The 17749-nt window shown below is 46.9% G+C and overlaps 1 protein-coding gene across 1 annotated transcript in view; it reads left to right on the top strand.

The window, feature by feature from the left end:
- The first annotated feature begins 386 nt into the window (after positions 1 to 386).
- The window catches only part of sema5bb (sema domain, seven thrombospondin repeats (type 1 and type 1-like), transmembrane domain (TM) and short cytoplasmic domain, (semaphorin) 5Bb), a 33993-nt gene continuing 16630 nt past the window's right edge, over positions 387 to 17749 (top strand). The window contains 4 exon segments of the mRNA XM_047031212.1: positions 387 to 530; positions 14748 to 14969; positions 17109 to 17208; positions 17297 to 17342. Coding sequence (XP_046887168.1) covers positions 14798 to 14969; positions 17109 to 17208; positions 17297 to 17342 — 318 coding nt within the window. The 5' untranslated portion in view covers positions 387 to 530; positions 14748 to 14797.

Below are 17749 nucleotides of genomic sequence, written 5' to 3'. Positions count from 1 at the left end.
GAATCCTAATAATTAGGAAGAAAGTTTAAATGTTTATAAACGTTATTTTCTGTATTGCCTTGGGTGAATTGTTATTGAACCCTGTATACGAGAGTCCAGTTAGTTCTATCTTCAGATACCGACCATCCTATCTAACTTGTGACAGGGGTGTGTGAATTACCAATCATGAGTATAGGACAGTCAAATACAAGTTTTACGCCAAAATATATAATAAATAAAAAAAATTAGCTTTGTGGGCATTTGTGCCATAAAATGTATTGTTTTGAGTACAATATCGTTTCTTAAAAAAATACGACGACCAATTCCTCACGGATCAACATCCCTTTCGTCATCACGAATTGTGATGAGCCCGCAACTTCACAGAGCCTACCGGTGGACTGGCGGAGCAGGCAGGCAGAAGGAGTTTAATCAGAAAGGGTGGGGAACGTCACTGGCATTCATTCACTATCGCATTATTGTAGTGCGAAGTCCGCGACAACCGTAGGACAAACAACTTTTCTCAACAAATACGTATGCACGAATATTCTAAGGTAAGAATAATGTTTTGGCTGTAATTGCTTTACATATTTAGCAACAGATCATGTTGGTTGTTTTCTTGGTATGATAAAAAAACTTTGACTTGGCTACTTTTAAGTGACATTAAAAGATTGTGCAATGGGTATAACTAGTTCAAGTTTCTATTGATACGGATCACTATAGTGATCGCGGATGTTACCAGCACAGATTTAGATATAGATTATTATTTATTTTGTATCAATCTTGGTTTATTTTAGTGGCTCTTCAATTAGCCTATTGCATTATTATGTAGTATGCACCGATTGTGCAGATATGGGTCAGTTGTTGACTAGGCCTATTTAGGATTAGTTTCTCTGTGTAAAAATAAGTCATTTCTAATTTGGCCGTCCCAGACGCATCTTTAACTTAGCATTTCCTTAAATGTACAATTTTTTTTAAAGATCGATAGAGAATTTATGAATTCCAACCGTTTATACCAAAAATCGTATTGTTGTATTAGCCCTCAACCCTCATTAAATTATTTAAAAATGAATTAACACAGGGTCAGATGAAACATTAAAACAGACCAGTTGACAAGTTCTCGCGTGTTGTCGACTACAACAGGACTGATTGATGGAGGAAGAGAGGGAGGTAGTTGGGAAGGATGCATGTTTGTGCATGTTAAAGCTATCGGAGAGTAAGAGCATTGATTTAGCGCTCGGGACCTGAGGGGGTCTGGGTTGTCCAGAGATCCGTCTGTTCTCCCCGGGTTCTCCAGTCCCATCCTCTCCAGCTCAAGTGCTTCAGCTCCTGTCCCAACAACTCAAATGTTCCTCCGGGGCATTCAGAAAGTACCCTTTAGATGTTTAATGGCTTGATGCCATGCCCCCTCCCCACCGTCACCCCACCCCTCCCTCCACCACCACTACCACCACTACTACCTCTGTTCGTTCCTCATCTCTCTCGTTTGCAGCATTATGTAAATGGAATGCTTTCAGCCTAACAACTCCTACCATCAGGGGTTCACTGCGTACACTTGGAGGCTGACGGATGCTGGCACACTCCTGTGGCACAGGAGTGTCCAAGGTCTAATGTACAGGCACCAACAAACCACAGGCTAAAAATGGAAGCAGCATTAAATCATTTTAGTGCCTGGTAGACAGGTACAAACCTGGAGACCACATCCTACCCCTTTTTACTGCTGTCTGTCTCACTGGCTGAGGTGAGACTGAGAGAGAGTGGGGGGAGGAGTAGGGGGCTAGGTAGAGGCAATGGTGGACGCTTCATCTTTGGTCAGGGTCCGGAGGCGGGGGGGGGGGGATTATGGGGTCACTTTTCACAGACCCTGTCATTCAATAAGTGACCGTGTGTGTGTGTGTGTGTGTGTGTGTGTGTGTGTGTGTGTGTGTGTGTAAGCATGCGCTTGTGCAAGTATGTTTGGAATCATTCAAAAGTACCGTTTTTTTTATTTTTATGGCCAGAGAAAGAAGGTAAACCCCAAAACACCCACGGGAGAGGCAAACAGCAACACAACCACGCTTGTTGAAAACGGGTCAGCCAAATGTTTGATGTTTCTGAGTCAATATTTCTGTGTGCAAGGCCCCCCTCCCTGGCTCACAGTGCAGTGCTATGTGGTGGACAAGGACCCCATTGATGCCTGCGGAGAAGAAAGTCAGGGGAGGTTCACCATGGATGCTCCCCAGAGTCGTCTGGCTAGCAGTGGACTCTATGGAGACCCACCCTCGCGAGCTGCTCTCATGCTAGCTAGTGTTACGATAATATAGCTCTTTGACAGCGTTGATAGTCTTATTCCGTGGCTCGGATGTCCATATGTCAATACCTTGTTATATATTACAGATTACGTCAGAAATTAGATCTGCCATTGCCCTCTGGAGTTCATCAAATGGGTGGGGTTGGTCTCATCGTCTTCTAGGATGTGTGGCTTTGTTCACTGTCCGATCTTTCCATGCCCTTCGTGTACCTTTTAAATGGTTGAAAACTGCTGGGCCCCCAGCTGATGCAGTTAAGACTCTGGGGCTAGGGGTCAACACTGTGTCAATACCATGGGACTGCCAGCTCTGTTCTCCTCTCTGACCTGGCCCTGACTCCTTGCGTTATGTTATGCAGCAGCCTGGCAAGAACTCTGGCAGGTACTCTCTCTCTCTCTCTCTCTCCCTCTCTGTCTCTCTCTCTCTCTCTCTCTCTCTCTCTCTCTCTCCCTCCCTCTCTCTCTGCATGATGACGCACATACCAAAGAGAGAGGGAGAGAGGGAGATGGAGTGCTAGTATTATTATGGATGGAAGGATCAGCAGTCTATCATCATGGCAGGTTCCTGGCTACCTACTTCCTTTCATGACAGTATATTGTCGCCATGGTCATGGTTGCTAAAATACTCTCGTTTTACTTTCCAAAAGCAGAATGTTGAGTGAGTTTTTGAAGCTCCCTGCGTGTCATGTTTGTTTAGCAGGCCCATCAGATTGAATAGATAAGATCACGCTTGAGGGACCAAACGTGGACGTGTTTGATCAATGAGGTCTAGAAATCCAGACAGACGTGTGCCCTACAGGAGAACCTCACATGTGTGCTTGTTGACAAAAACACGCTCAAGCCAGAACATGTTATCAAGTGTTCATGTTCCGGCTGTACAGCTCGTTCATTTATGGGCTCAAATATCACACGTGTCATATGTATGTCTCACTTCTACTTTACCAGTACATCTGAGGGTTCACAGACGGCAGAGCCCATTCTGTGGATGATGAGAACTTGGCAGGTCAAGTATTAAGGTATGGGTTAGGAATGTGCTCGGAAAAATGGGCTTTCATGTTTGGAGCCAGGTACCGATGACTGAAAATGTGTTTTGAGGAAATATTTCTTTTGAAGTAGTATATCTCACACTCATCATTGGTTCTTTGATCCACTTCAGATAAGCAGATATTGTGGCTTATCTAGTATGATAACATTTCGACTGGCTAATAAAAAGCTACAGAAGAAAACCTTTTAAAATGTAAATCTCAAGGGAAGTATCCATATAATTCGTATTGGTGGCACAAATAATCACCTGTCCTATAAACAAATCATATTAACCTTGATTTGTATCCCTATTCTTGAGTCTTGTTATGGTTGTCTCTCAGTGGGAGCAGAACTAAGAGCTTACTTCTATAAGTTAAGAGAGGCTCCTCTGAGACCAGCTGAAAGTTTGCACAAGTTTGGAACCCCTTATTCTGCAGAGCTTTGAAAGTTTGCAGCACAATGATACTACTGGGGAGTCAATTGGCTGAGCGATTAGGGAAATGCGCCAGTAAGGGTTAGTAAGGGTTGCTGGTTCGATCCCCGTCCGTGCCAAATGGCGTCGTGTCCTTGGGCAAGACACTTCAGCCAACTTTCCTCGGGAGAATTTCCCTGTACTTACTGTAAGTCGCTCTGGATAAGAGCGTCTGCTAAATGACTAAATGTAAATACTAAGAGGGATGAATGGCCTGCCTCCCTGGCTGTGTAAAGGTCAGTGGCGAGTCGCAGGGGACGGCCTATTTGTCTCCTATGCTCCGTTGGTCACGCAGATCACAAGTCATTTTTTCATCTTTTCTTTTTTTGAAACCTCTGTGCACATGATTTATGGTCACCATTAATTGCTGTTATGTGTGTTGGAGTGAAAGGTCATCCTCCATGTCCTTGCTGCTTTCTCCACCTTCGACAGCCTCCACTGGGATTGGCGTTTTAATTCCCCTGGCTGTAAACTAGCTAGCTCAACGCGTGCCTGTCTCCTGGCATGGCAGCCAGTCGCCAGTGTTGTCTCTCTCTCTCTGGGCTTACAGTTACTGCCCTGTCACACTTCTGGTTCCTCACCTCTGATTGGGGTCTGTACATGCAGAGTCAGATGGAAAACTTGACCTTCTCCGGGGCCCAAGCTGTCTGAGTACTGATTTGTTGATGAGGAAAGTAAACTAATAATATTTGTCCGGCGTAATCAGACCTTTAATGAGGCTTATTTTTACCACCTCTGGGAACCGAGACTCATTTCCATTCTTAAATTAAATGTCTACCTTTGGAAATGGCTATAATTAATACTGGTAATTTAACAGAATAGACATGGCCCGATTCAGATGACGCTATGCAGTTAGATTGGTAGCATATTATGTTCGGAAATTAACCCTAGCCGTTCGCCTGTATGGCAATCTTCATTACTGCATCCTCATGCTTTGTCAAAGTTTACTATGACGTTTAATAAAAAAACTCCCACTCAATTTATGATGTGTTTAATTCCAAGTGTGCTGGTTTTGAGACTTAGTGTTGCCCTTGTTTCTGTAGTCTGGGCTCTGATGCAGGGAGTAGGTCACATATCTCTGTGTGCTGAAACTGGCTGATAGATGACTGTGGAACCCAGCTTGTAAACAGATCAACCTTTTCACCATTCTCTCCTGTGATTAAATATGGCCGAAAGTTTCTCTCTCTCTTTCTCTCTCTCTCTGTCTCTCTCTCTCTGTGTCTCTCTCTCTCTGTGTCTCTCTCTCTGTCTCTCTCTCTCTCTCTCTCTCTCTCTCTCTCTCTCTCTCTCTCTCTCTCTCTGTCTCTCTCTATCCAGCGGTCTCTGAAGACTTTGTTACTTTGTTTTATCACACAATACACGCACACACACAAACACTCAGACCTTCAAACCACCTGAGCATTACAGTTGCAGTTAGTTTGCAGCTTGTTCTGTTTTCTTTTCCCTCTGCCCAGACTTGGCTAACCTCTGACCCTGAGCCTCTCCACTGGTTGACTAAAACAAGGTGTTCCACTTAGAGATCAGTACATCTGTAAGATGGACACAGATGCCAGGTACATCAGATGGATGGTACCATCCCTGTCTGTTTTAAACCCCAGAAATCCTCCTCACATCTTTTAGAGATAGCACTCAGCTGAATGACAGCTGCAACTGCATTCCTGGCCTGCTATCTCCGACTGAAAGTCTTGTTTTTATGGCGGTAGTGGTTGACTGTTGCTCCCTGAAACACATGTATGTGTTTATCTTTGAATAATATAACATTGGTGTTGGGCTACATATTAGATTTGGCATGCTGAATTCAACGTGATTAGCCACCTAAAAATAGTAGAGTCAATATTAGCTTGTGATCCCTCAAGAATTTCAGTGTACACCTATTTATTCTAGGCCTGTGATGTAACCTCCCCCTCCATGCACACACACACACATACACCATTGTTTGTTGGCATGCAGCTTTCTCCCTGTTGTCTCCTGTGCTCTGCTGGGGGCAAGTTAACTGACCTTCCTCTGGGCTTTAGGGGGGACTCAGTGGTAATGTTGATCTAAAGCCCTCCCATTCCACCTCTCCTGGTTAATCTCCACCCATATTGTTGACACTAATGTGTGGGTCTCAACAGGGGAGAAACAGGGGGGGGGGGGGGGGGGAGGTGCCACTGGCTAGGTGGTAGTCAGGCTTTGGGGGGTCCTCTTGACCAAAACAACACAGGTCAAACATATGTCCCCTCAGCTCAGACATGGGTGAGAGACATGGGCGAGGGGGGGGGGTCATCTTTCAAGGACACTCCGGACACACGTTTCTCAATTTAGTCTCCTCATCTGTCGGTCGTTCCAGCTTTTAGCTGAATGTGGCTGTTTTGGCTTTGTCTATTGCGTGTTTGTGATGAATCTTTGGTTTGGCCCTTTGAGAAGAGTGAATCCTCAGAAAAGTGAATCCTCAGCTGTACAGCAGAGGGTCAGTGGAGGCTCCATCTCCTGTGATGGTGGTGGTGGTGGTGATGAGTGGCCCTGTCATGTGAACACACTCGGTGATTTTCCAATTACACCCCCTCCCCCCTCCGCCCAGCCCTCCGCCCTGCCACGCCCGCAAATGAGACTAATTAAGATTACGCCGCCGCCTCGAGCTCTCCACTGCACTCCATTTGTCTCTCAAGCTGCGTTCTTGAAAATGACAAATTGTGTTTTTTTTCCTCCTTCATCACTCATTCTCTTGAGAATTGTGTTTTTTGTTCTTTTTTTTCTTCATCCGCTCCTGTACCACTGTGTATATTCACCCACGATAATGACCCTCATGCACTGGGTAGAGTCGTTCTTCAGAGTGTGAGAAGGAGAGGAGGGGGAGGGGGGGGGGACGTAGTTCTCTGAATGTACACTCCCCCTCATCTCCCCCATTCCCTCCACCCTCCTTTCTCCAATCCCTCCTGTCTGGCCTGGAATGGGCACGATCTGACTGCCCAGTGCCCCCCTTCCGACTGTCCTACTCGCACACACACCCACACACAAGCACATCCACCAACTTGCACCCAATCTCTATTGAGGAAGTTACCGGTTTGTTTTTCACCAAAAGGAATGCTTTGCAGCTCGCAACACCACCTCTCTGCTGCCCCCACACACTACTCCACCCCCTTCACACACTGGGAGCGGCTAGCCAATGTGTTTGCTGATGGGTAACAAGGTCTCTCTCACTCTCTCACTAATTCAAGGATTCTGGAGGATTGGTGCCACCCTGTTGCTTTCAGAATGACCGTTGGGTGAAGCTCTGCTGGTGAGTTCTTTTGATTTCTCATTCCCCCCTTTCTGTCTTCTTCCAGTGGGCAGTGGATCCATCTCTTCCATCTCATGTGCTGGTCTGTGTATTTTTTCTTTTGTCCGTTCTGGATTTTTTTTCTCTCACTTCTTTCCCACTGTCACATCATCTGTCTCTCTGCCTCTCTCTCTCCCTCTCTCTCTCCCTCTCAGCATTGTTGCAGGGTTAGACAGCACTTTTGTCCATCTCTCCTTTTAATGGACATGGCACCTTCCCCTCCCCCACCCCCCAGCTGTGTTGTCGGGGCGGATGGAATGGACACACGTGTGTCACACAGTAACCGTATTGATTGAGCCCTTGTGGGGCCCCCCCAGGGGGGATCTATTGTGTGGAGGATGCCCTCTTTGTTCTCCTGTGTGTCGGTCTGGGGCATGTGTGCTGGAATTGGGAGGGGAGGGGAGAGAAGGGGGGGACTGCCAGCATCAGATCGATGGCTCCTGTCTGTAGTCCGAAAAGACGGGCATCGTTTTCTTTTTTTAAATTACGATAAATCTGTATTTTGCCAAAGGGGAGCCACATGTTGAACTTGTGGCTCTGATGTAGAGAGTCTGTTATAAAAAGTGATCTATGTGCTTTTCATTGAATTTCTTTTAGTTTTGGGGGGTAAATTGACAACATATTTTCAAATAGCATTTAATACACTTGTAGTAATTACAGGCACCAGTTATACCCAGAAATAGTTTCTAATGTGTCTTAATTACAATCACCGATTCATACCCATGACCAATATGAAAATAACCGGAATACTAGTGATTATACTAATAACCTGTTAATTCATCACCTGTTCTTTCTTCATGAAAAGCTATAAGTACAGTAACACTAGTATGTTTTGTCTTAGATTCTAAAGTATCTACAAACTTAATGACAACATACTATGCTCTTCTGTCATTTAACATTCTTCTTTTTCAGAAGAATATGTCTTCTCTTTTGTCTTGCATGCTCTTAGTAATGTAGGGATGTGGAACAGTTGAATGTGGACAGTCTCCCAGATAGGCACTGTGCGCAGCTGTGTGCCTGGTTAAGATTCTGCTATCTTCCTCCACTAGCCAGGCCAAAGTAGCATCATTAGCTTTGGCAAATTACCCACACCACTATTGTGGTCCAGCCATGGCACGTTAGTGTGTCTTTTAACTGTGGCTAAACTCGATCTATTCACTTGTAAAAGAGAGGAACCATTGGCAGATAGTTGGCAGGTCAAACAGAGAAGCTATTCACACCATGGGAGGGAGTTGGAGACACAGCGTAGGAAATGGTGGAACATTCACTCTGAATATTTTAATGGGAGAATTTCTGTGTCCCCCTTACAACAAGTGTCCCTTTTGCCTGACCTGACACATTTGTGTGAAACAATTTAGCTAAACTAACTGGTTGTAGTTTTCTTACTGGTTTACTTTTGTATTTTAATGGGTCTTCTGTTTGAATTGCAGCCGGTACAGAATACAATGTAGACCTGCTGGACTGTTAGCTTGGCCGATGCATTGAGAAAGAAGGCTGTTGTTTTGCAACCCACTTTGTTATGGGAGGAATTTGGAGGTTAGGGAGCAAAGGGGTCCTACCCTACTTCTTTTAATGATGTTTGGATGAAGTCCAGATCTGTTGGATGGACAGTTTCCTTTCCTTTCTTGCTGTTGGTGATGTCAGATATTTGAAGGCAGTACTTCTCAACAAGGGAAAGCTCCAACCCCCAATGGTTCTCTCTTTTTCACAATAGGGACGTATTACACTTGGTTGGACTTCTGTGGATCACATTAGCAGTGGTTGGGTTGTCAGAATTTCGAGGAAGTTCAGTTAACCCCAGATCGATCATCTCAGGCAGGCCTTTTTCAGTGTATTCAAGTTCAGCCACAATGGTTATGCCACGGTCACAAAGAGGGGGAGCCATGACCAAATGGAGCTTCCCGCCTACTTCCGCTTTTACACATGACACGACGTCGACACAACGTGCCCCAGGGAAACTTCCAGAGAACATTTGCATTATGTTAATAAAGGATACAAGATATATATATATATATATATATATATATATATATGTTGTATTATTACGTACACCATCATCCTTCACATAAAAAAAAAATATATACATATTTTATGTGAAAGATGGTGATATATATTATGTTAAGGATGATGGTGTACGTAATAATGGCTCAAGAAATGTACGTGTTCTACTGAAGCGTATTTGGGAAGCTTTATGTTGGACAGCGTTAATGGAGATGAATGGAAGAAAACATTTGGCCGTTTGGGGGCAGGTCCAAACTGGACTCCCAGGCATGCGTAGGCATCACATGGATGTGATGGTTAACAGGCTCAGGCTAACTGGGGGGGTGAGAAAACCAAACCGACCACTTTCTCAACCAACTCAAATAAGACAGCTTTGTTTTAGGAGGCTTTGTGGTGCGTCTCACTGTAGCACTGTTTTGTAGGGTAAACCTCAGACCAGTCTTTAAAATGTCTACCCACACAAAACAGAATCCATTGACATTTAAGCTAAAGCAACGTCTAATCTTCTATTTAGGGATTAACATTTAGTACTCATATTAAATCTAACTGTTTATCCCTTTCAACAATAAACGAGTTGTATTCAAATGAAGTGCTTATCAGACGGTACGAGTTGGGAACGTCTGCGATTGGCCAGGATGAGGACCTAAACCTTAAATCGCTCTTAAATCGCTCTTAAAGTATTATCTTATGTTTATTGGCTCAGTGAAGTCATTACACGGTAGGGTGAACACTAAAGTGTACACAGACTCACACACTTATATGCACGCTTACACGTGCCCACCCGAGCACACACACACACTCATACACACACACACTCATACGCGCGCACACACACACGCTGCAGACGTGTTGAAGGGGGGGTCAGGTTGGCGTTCCACGGTCAATTGAAAACAAGTTCAGGACAGGTCATGTGTATATCATGTAAGGGGCGCCCCTCTAGGAAGTCTAGGAAAACAGAGGCTGCCCCCCCCGACCTGGAAGCAGCTCCCGTAATCCCATGCAGAGCTCTCTTAATCATTCCACCCGGATTGGACCCGGGCTGTCAATCTCCTGTCCAATTACAGAGCAGGAGTCTCCCTGTAGCGCGTCAGTGGAGGTTAGGAGAGCGCGGCCGTCAACGTCAACCGCCGTTTCAGAAAGGAAGAGGGAGCCTGACACCTGTTCTCTTTGTCTATAGAGCAGCACGGAGCCCAGGGAGCGCTGGGCCCGTCTCCATGCCTGCCCTCGCTCAGCCAGAGCTGCTCCGGCACAAAGGCAGGGCAGCAGTGGAGGCTGTGCTGCTTCATTAACCCGCTACGTCAGGCCAAGTGGGAGGGATTGGAAGGGGGGGCTCCAACTATGAAATAGTAGCACTTGCACACACACACGCACACACACGCACACTTGATACACACACACGCAGGCTACCCTAGGCACATGCACGTCCACCATCACTTGACAGTACGGTTCATTCTCTGGGCTAATCCAAACGAAATTTCCTCCTGATGGGATGGTCAAAATCTGATCATGTTCACCAAGGGTGCCATCGTATGTGTAACTTACCAAAGCAAGGGTTCGCTTCAATCCAGAAAATCTAATACGGAAATAGTACAGCACAATAGAAAAGGGCTTCACGTCTGCCCACTCCCCTGCTGATGAGTTGCAGCACATCGGAGAGGTTGGTCCCACAGGGAAAGGGCTTGGTGCCATGACTGTGCTCACTGGCGATGGCTCAGTGAGATCGTAGCCCCCCATTGGGTGGTACAAGGGGAAATAGCCTGAGTCGGGCCAAACGCAAGTCCATTCTGCACAATTGCAGCCATTAGTCACTATTGACCCATTATCTCCACCCTTCTGCCCTGATGTAGCCTCCTGTCAGTCTGCTACTGGGCAGAAAACAGATTTTAACAAGCTTTCAAAAGAAAACACATTTTCTTCAGTGAAAAATGTTCTTTTAACCAAAGAAAATAGCTTAAGCCCATGCACAGGGACACAGGGACTATCCATAGATTGGATTGGAAAGTAAACACCAAGAACACACTTCTCTCTGAGTGAACAGGGGCCTGATGAAATACAAAAGGTGTTGGTTTGAAAGCCCTTTGGGTCAGGGTTATCTCTATGATGATTTTGACAGAGCAAAACAAAACAAAAAAGCATAAGATTTCCCTCACTTACTGAATGTATATTTGCACTTAGTTACAATACTGTATGAAAAAATAAGAAATATGATTTCATCACCTTAAGAGAACTTTGGCTATGACAAGTCTAGTCAAGTGAGAACAGGTTCCACCCAAATAAGATAAAGAACCTGAGCTGGGTTTAGTGTTTACATTTCTCCTGGATATTTTGTCTGGCTGATCAGAACTGGTGCACTGCCAGAAAGAGCAAACAAATGTTTCTTTTCATTTAAGGTCACCTCGGGTCCATTCTTTGTTCTTTTAGATGAAGTTGCATTGAGTAAAGTCCATTACACACTCATTTGATCTCTCAAAGGGGTGTTTTCCTGTACTGAAAGTCTACTACTGTAAACATTGGACCGCCATTGTTCAAATTGTAGTGAAAAATACCACACTTCCCCAAGAATTGGTCTTGACTGAAATTGTTGAGATAGTGATTGAACTATTCTACGAGGCCCATTTCCTGGAATCAGCATGACACTGTTGGTCAGTGTTATTTTTTTCTTTTCTTTTCAGGACCCTCCATTTTCACACAGAAACGTGGTCCTGCTGCTCCTAACTGTTCCTAACGGCATCTCCTAACACCGCATTTAAACTGTCTTCTTGCCAAATCAATGACAAAAATAGAGCAAAGTACAAAATGACGGTGAAACACACTGCCATGGAAGGCTTTGCCTGTTCTTCCCTCAGTAATGGGAGTTTCTCCAGAAAACCTGTCATCTCTTCCTTCATATCCCTTCTTGTTCCCATAGTCCTGCCAGACTCAGGCCACCTGTGGGTGTCATCCCTTCCTCCTCTCCTCTCTCCCTCCCAAAGGGCTTTTCATCGGGGATCGGGCCCTTTGCATCATCCCCTCCACTCCCCACGTCATTTTTCACAGATGATCAGATTTGATACTCGCATAAAGGGATTTGGCAGCATTAGAAAAGGCCCTTTCTGTGCTCTATAGTTCCACATTGGGCACTTTGTTCTGGTCTTTTCTTGAGGCCCTCTCGTACCCTGTGCACAGCTGAGGCTCCTAGCTGTATGGGGTGTTGGTCATAAAGGGCCAGCTCTCATGCAGCCCCTGGTCTGGAAGTAGGCATTAGAGACATTTGATGGGTCAGGGCCATTGAGTGTGATTAGCCATGGTCAATACAGGCCTGACTTTAGGGGGTCTGGGCTGAGAGCAAACAGAATGAGGCAGCAGTGGGGGAACTGGGCCAGGCCAGAGGAGAATGGCACCATTAATTAGAAAGCCCTATGCTGTGTGTGTGTGTGTCTGTGTGTGTGTGTGTGTTTGAGAGAGAGCTCCAGACACCCCCCCCCCCCCCTTCTTTTGAGGCCCACGTCTGTCTTAGAACCCCTCAGGCCATCAACCCTGCCCTTAACTCTCCCTGTCTGCAGTCAATCATGGTGTGTGTGTGTGTGTGTGGGGGGGGGGGGAGGGGGACACCTTCTTCCCCTTCCCCTCACAAACACACACAAACACTAACCCGAACCTTCCGATATCAACAATCGGATCGTTGACTGTGCAGAGACTGACAGGCAGACCCCACTTAGGAACCTCATCCCCCTTCCCTAACTCCCCCCCCCCCCCTCCCCCAGAGGGGGTAGAGGCAGCAGGCAGACACTCTCCAGACCGCCCCTCCCCCACCCCCTCCACCACATCCACCACCCAGCAATAACAAATCAATCATGCACACAACACCGATTACAGGCTTTACTCCAAAACACCACGGTTGGGCCTAATTGGCTTCGGCTTCTAAATCCTGACCAGGCAAGCCGCTCAATTAAAGACAGCTTTGTTCATGGTTGGCCTGCAAGGCCACGGAACAACACGGACTGAAAGAGTCCAGGAGTGTTCTAGTCACCACAACCTTTAGCCAATCCCTTTCATGTCCAGTACATGTTACAGGACTGCTTAAGCAAGAGATTCAGGCCTCTGCTTCTTTATCGTAGATTCACTTTAAAGAGTCTCATTCGCAGACAGACATATAAGCAGCTTGGTGTGGTATCTATGTGTGTGTGTGTGTGTGTGTGTGTGTGTAGAAAACACGGAACACAAACTTGTATTATTCTCTGCTCTGCCTGACACTGACTTCATCAGTGACAGTTGCCGCTTCCATGACGATCCGTCTGCTCCCCTAAATCTTTTGTGTGTGATTGTCTGACTTTACAATCTCTCACAATCAAGCAAGCAACCCCCCACCTACACACACACACTTTCTGTCACATGCACACACTCTCCCTGTCACACACACACTCTCTTCTATACACACGTACACACTTTGTGTCACATTGCAACGCACGCACACCTACCAACCACCAGGTAGTCGGCTCAGCCCCTGAACACTGACTAATCTCAGCCAGGGCCGGGGACACCTTCTGTGGTTCACTGCCAACATCAGTGATCAACTTTACTTTGGTCAAAGGTTGTCAGCCCTTTGTAACAAGGACGCATTGCAGAGTGTGTGTGTGTGTGTGTGTGTGCGTGTGTGAGACAGAGACACAAAGACAAAAAGAGTGTGTGAGAGAGGGAGAGAGTGCGTGTGTTGGTGTTTCAAAGAGAGAGAGGCAGAAAAAGAGAGCTTGTGTGTGTGGAAGAGGGAGAGAGACGGAAAGAGAGGGAGAGAAAGAGTGCGTGCGTGCGTGCGGGTGGGTGTGTAAAAGAGAGAGAGTTTGTGTGAACGCCTGTGCCAGACTGCGTCTGCCAGGGCTGATGCCCGTGGTGGTCGCAGTGCGTTGGGCACACAGCTGTTGGCAGAGATGGGCCTGTGCCAGCACTGGTTGGCACTGGGGATGCTGCCACGGCAACGGCAGCTGTTCAGGACTTCTTCACACTCACTCTATTTTTCATTGTTTCTCTTTCTTTTTTATCTTCATGTGAAAAGGGGAGGAACGGTTTGACATCTGTGACTACTCCAAGGGAATGAGGGAGAAGGAGATGGTTGAGGAGCCACAGATTGCTTTATTTTGCAGGTAGTCTGTGGTCTTGAAGTTAGGGGAATCTTTAACTATTGACCACACATGGTGCCCTTAACCCCTGTCCGTCTACATCTAAATAATCATTGTTGCTTATCGGTGCTGACTGGTTGTTTGGGTTTGGGGTTATGGTTGACCGTATTATTGTCGTAACCTTTTGACCCTTTGTTAAATCATCTCCCATCGCCATGGTTGTAGCTCTGGTCATCACTTACTACTAGTCTGCTCTGGGTCAGTCCTACGAGCCAGGTCACACCCCAATGGCCAACACTGGACTTAGAGTAGGGCAGAAGTCAGAGGCCATTGGGCCAGAGGTCAGAGTCCTGATGTCACTAAAAGGTTTATAGTCATCTTCTAGAGTTGTGATTTGTTGTGATTTGAAAGGGCTTCTTTCCCGTTGATATACTTATCTCGCACCCTCAGAGTAAAAAGTGTCTTAAGCCGAAATCCATTTTATGGATGTCTGTTACGTCAAGTGTCCTGTTTGCCTAGTCGAAAAACGATTGGTTGCCTGTATTGATGGTGTGTCATTGGCTCTCTGAATTCAAATGTTGTCCCTCCTCCACACAGGTCTGTCCCAAGGAGCAGTTAGAGGTGTGAGTGTGGTCCGTCCCACAACCATGGCAACAACTCAGTGGGAGACACGGTTTCTCCCCCCCTCCGGGCTCCTGCTCCTCATCTCCCTGCCCCTGTGTCTGTGCCAGCAGCCTCTGACCGGCCCCAGCCCTGACTCCCCCCCCCCACCCCCGCCTCACTGTACCAGGAAAGAGCACCCCGTCGTCTCCTTCCAAGGTAAGCCCACGCCTGGTAGCAGGAAGTGTTCTGTGGCAGGAGCTGTTCTGTAGGAGGAACTGTTCTGTAGCAGGAAGTGTTCTGTAGCAGGAACTGTTCTGTAGCAGGAACTGTTCTGTAGCATGAACTGTTCTGTAGCATGAACTGTTCTGTAGCAGGAAGTCTTCTGTGGCAGGAAGTGTTCTGCGGCAGGAAGTGTTCTGTAGCAGGAAGTGTTCTGTAGCAGGAAGTGTTCTGTAACCATAACTGTACATCAGGTGCCCTTCTTCATGAGAGCTGTTCGTTCTCTTTCACTCGTTTGCTGCAATTTCTTCATCCATCACAGATGTCCCTCCTTTTTTCTCCAGCGTTGGCGTTTCTTTTTCAGGATCCTTTTGTCCTGTCTCCATTGTCAGAGGTCACTTGTGGGACAGATTGGCGGGTATGAAGCACTCTACCAGAAAATGGCCAGGGATATACTACAGGACCCAGCTGGACTGAAATGGAGAGCATTTTAGATGGCGAAAATGACTTCACTGTTACCAGAGAAAGAGAGTTAGAAAAGAGAGAGAGGGAGAGAGAAAGACGAGGAAACAGAGACCATCTGGATATGTCTCGAAGTGAGAGTGGGGACCTTCAGACCTCTGTTCCCCCTATTTTTCTGAGAAGGTCAAAGGGTGAGGAGAAAGGAAATGACTGCCACTGTCAGTTTGCTGAAACTTCCTGTCAGGAAACTGCCAATCAAATGTTCGGGTCTTGAAAGCTGTCATCCCAAAGTGGCCAGTAGGCTTGTGATTCTGAAATACACCCTATCGTCCTGTCTGCTCATAAATGTAGACAAGTAATTAACAGTCCGTCGGCACAAAGTCTGAAAAAGTTAAAGCCGACTTGGTGGCGGGTATCTCTATAAAATAAGATAAATCTTCTCCTCAGATATTTCTATTCCATAATTCATTTTTATAGAAGCATTATCAAAAACGTTTAGTGGCTCTGACCTTTTGCAGGCTGTAATTTCCCATTTTGGGGGAGAATTGACGATGTGTAACTGTTCATACCTAAGGCTCAGTTGGGACAATCTGATGGACGGTGGGCCAAAGCTCTCTTTGGCATGTGTCAGAATTACAATAATAGTCCTGCTGACTAATAGCTTCTCACTTCTGTAAAGGTCATACTGTGGGCTCACCTACCTGACGATAACCTTTGGACTGTTGCGTTCGTGCAACAACAATGAAAAGGTAACTCGATGGTAAAGCACTCTGTGTAGATGGCACTTTGGATTTGAGTTATACTCTATCACTTTCTTGCTTGTGTCGAGGTGCTGAACTGGATTGTGGGAATGGGACTCTGTTACAGTGATCCTACGGCTTTTGAGATTTGAGATTGGAATTGTTCGGTTTTCCCCGCAATTGGTCTTCATCTCTGCCATCGTCTCAGTAAGCAACTGTGAAGGCAGTGCCAGTCTAAACTGTTATGGTTTGCCAGTCAAACGGCCTGATTGGATGAGGGCCCGGGAGACGGCTTATTTTGACTGGCTGTCGGGTTACATTAAGCTCAGCCCGTGTATGCGAGGCCCCTCTTTTTACAGGATCCCTCCCTCCCAGACCTTACGCCCCTTCTCTGCCAAACAGGCTAGCGTTAGCCTAGATTAGCCTCTGAAAACATGGCCGCCACATGTTTCAGCACGGGGCGCGGGGCAGAGGCGGCCTTTGATTTAGCGCTCGCGCCGCGCAGTGGTAGAGCCCTACTTATCTCAATGATGTACCACAGATGTGTCAATACGATGCAGATGTGTCAACAGCATCGGTATCGGTTGAAGCGTCCAGCAGCACTGGTGAAGCCGGAGATTATTGGCTCCTCGGGGGGCCTCTCATCTGATAACTCTTGACTGAACTAGGCTGCTCTCAGCCAAGTCCCAGCCGGGCTCAGAGGATCACCGTGGCCGTGCACAGGGTTGGCTTGGCCGCCATCCCAGGCCAGGTAGAACATCAGGGGAGAGATATTTCACACATCTGTGAAAACACAGTGAGAGCAGAGCTGGGATGAGGGCCCGAGCCAGGGGCCGTTTGCTTGGTTGTTGTTGTTCTTGCCTAATCCCAAGTGTTGTTGTTCTTGCCTAACCCCCCCCGCCCCCCCTCCTTCTCACCACCTTCTCTCCTCCAGCGTTGAGTCCCTGGATCTCTGGGTTCTCCCGTCCTGGTGTAAAGGATTTCTCCCAGCTGGCCCTGGACCTCACCAGAAACCAGCTCATCGTGGGAGCCAGGTAACTCACTTATTGTCTCCTTCTACTTTAAACTTGAAATGAACAGCAACGGACATAATACTTGTTGTTTCTTTCTCTCCCAAAATAGAAACTATCTCTTCAGGCTGAGCCTGAGCAACGCGTCTCTTCTACAGGTGAGCTCATCCTTACTGAGTCATCTCTCTTTACATTCTGATGACATCATGCCACACATATCCTCAGAGGACATGCTCCCGCTTCCATTCTCACATGTGGCTGTTGGCAAACGGGGAATGTGGAGAGGCTTGTGTCTACATGAGGAGGGGAGGATGACCAGACAGGACCGTGTGAAGGTTACTGTCACTACAGGGGTCATCTGGGAGAAAGGGGAAGGAAAGACACAGGAGGGGGTGTGGAGGGAGGAGGGGAGCTGGGGGGCTGAAGGGGGGAGGCCGGGCTTGACGGAGAGGGAAGAGGACAGAGGGAGTGGGAATGAAGCAAGAGGGCAGTCGGGGAGGGAGGGAGTGTGAGGGTGAGGGGGGAAGGGGAGAGGGGCTCTCACCAGGCCTGCAGGCTGGAATGT

This window comes from Hypomesus transpacificus, chromosome 12 (genome assembly GCF_021917145.1).
Source record: "Hypomesus transpacificus isolate Combined female chromosome 12, fHypTra1, whole genome shotgun sequence".
Taxonomy (NCBI): Eukaryota; Metazoa; Chordata; class Actinopteri; order Osmeriformes; family Osmeridae; genus Hypomesus; species Hypomesus transpacificus.
This window is presented reverse-complemented; position numbering and strand designations above follow the sequence as displayed.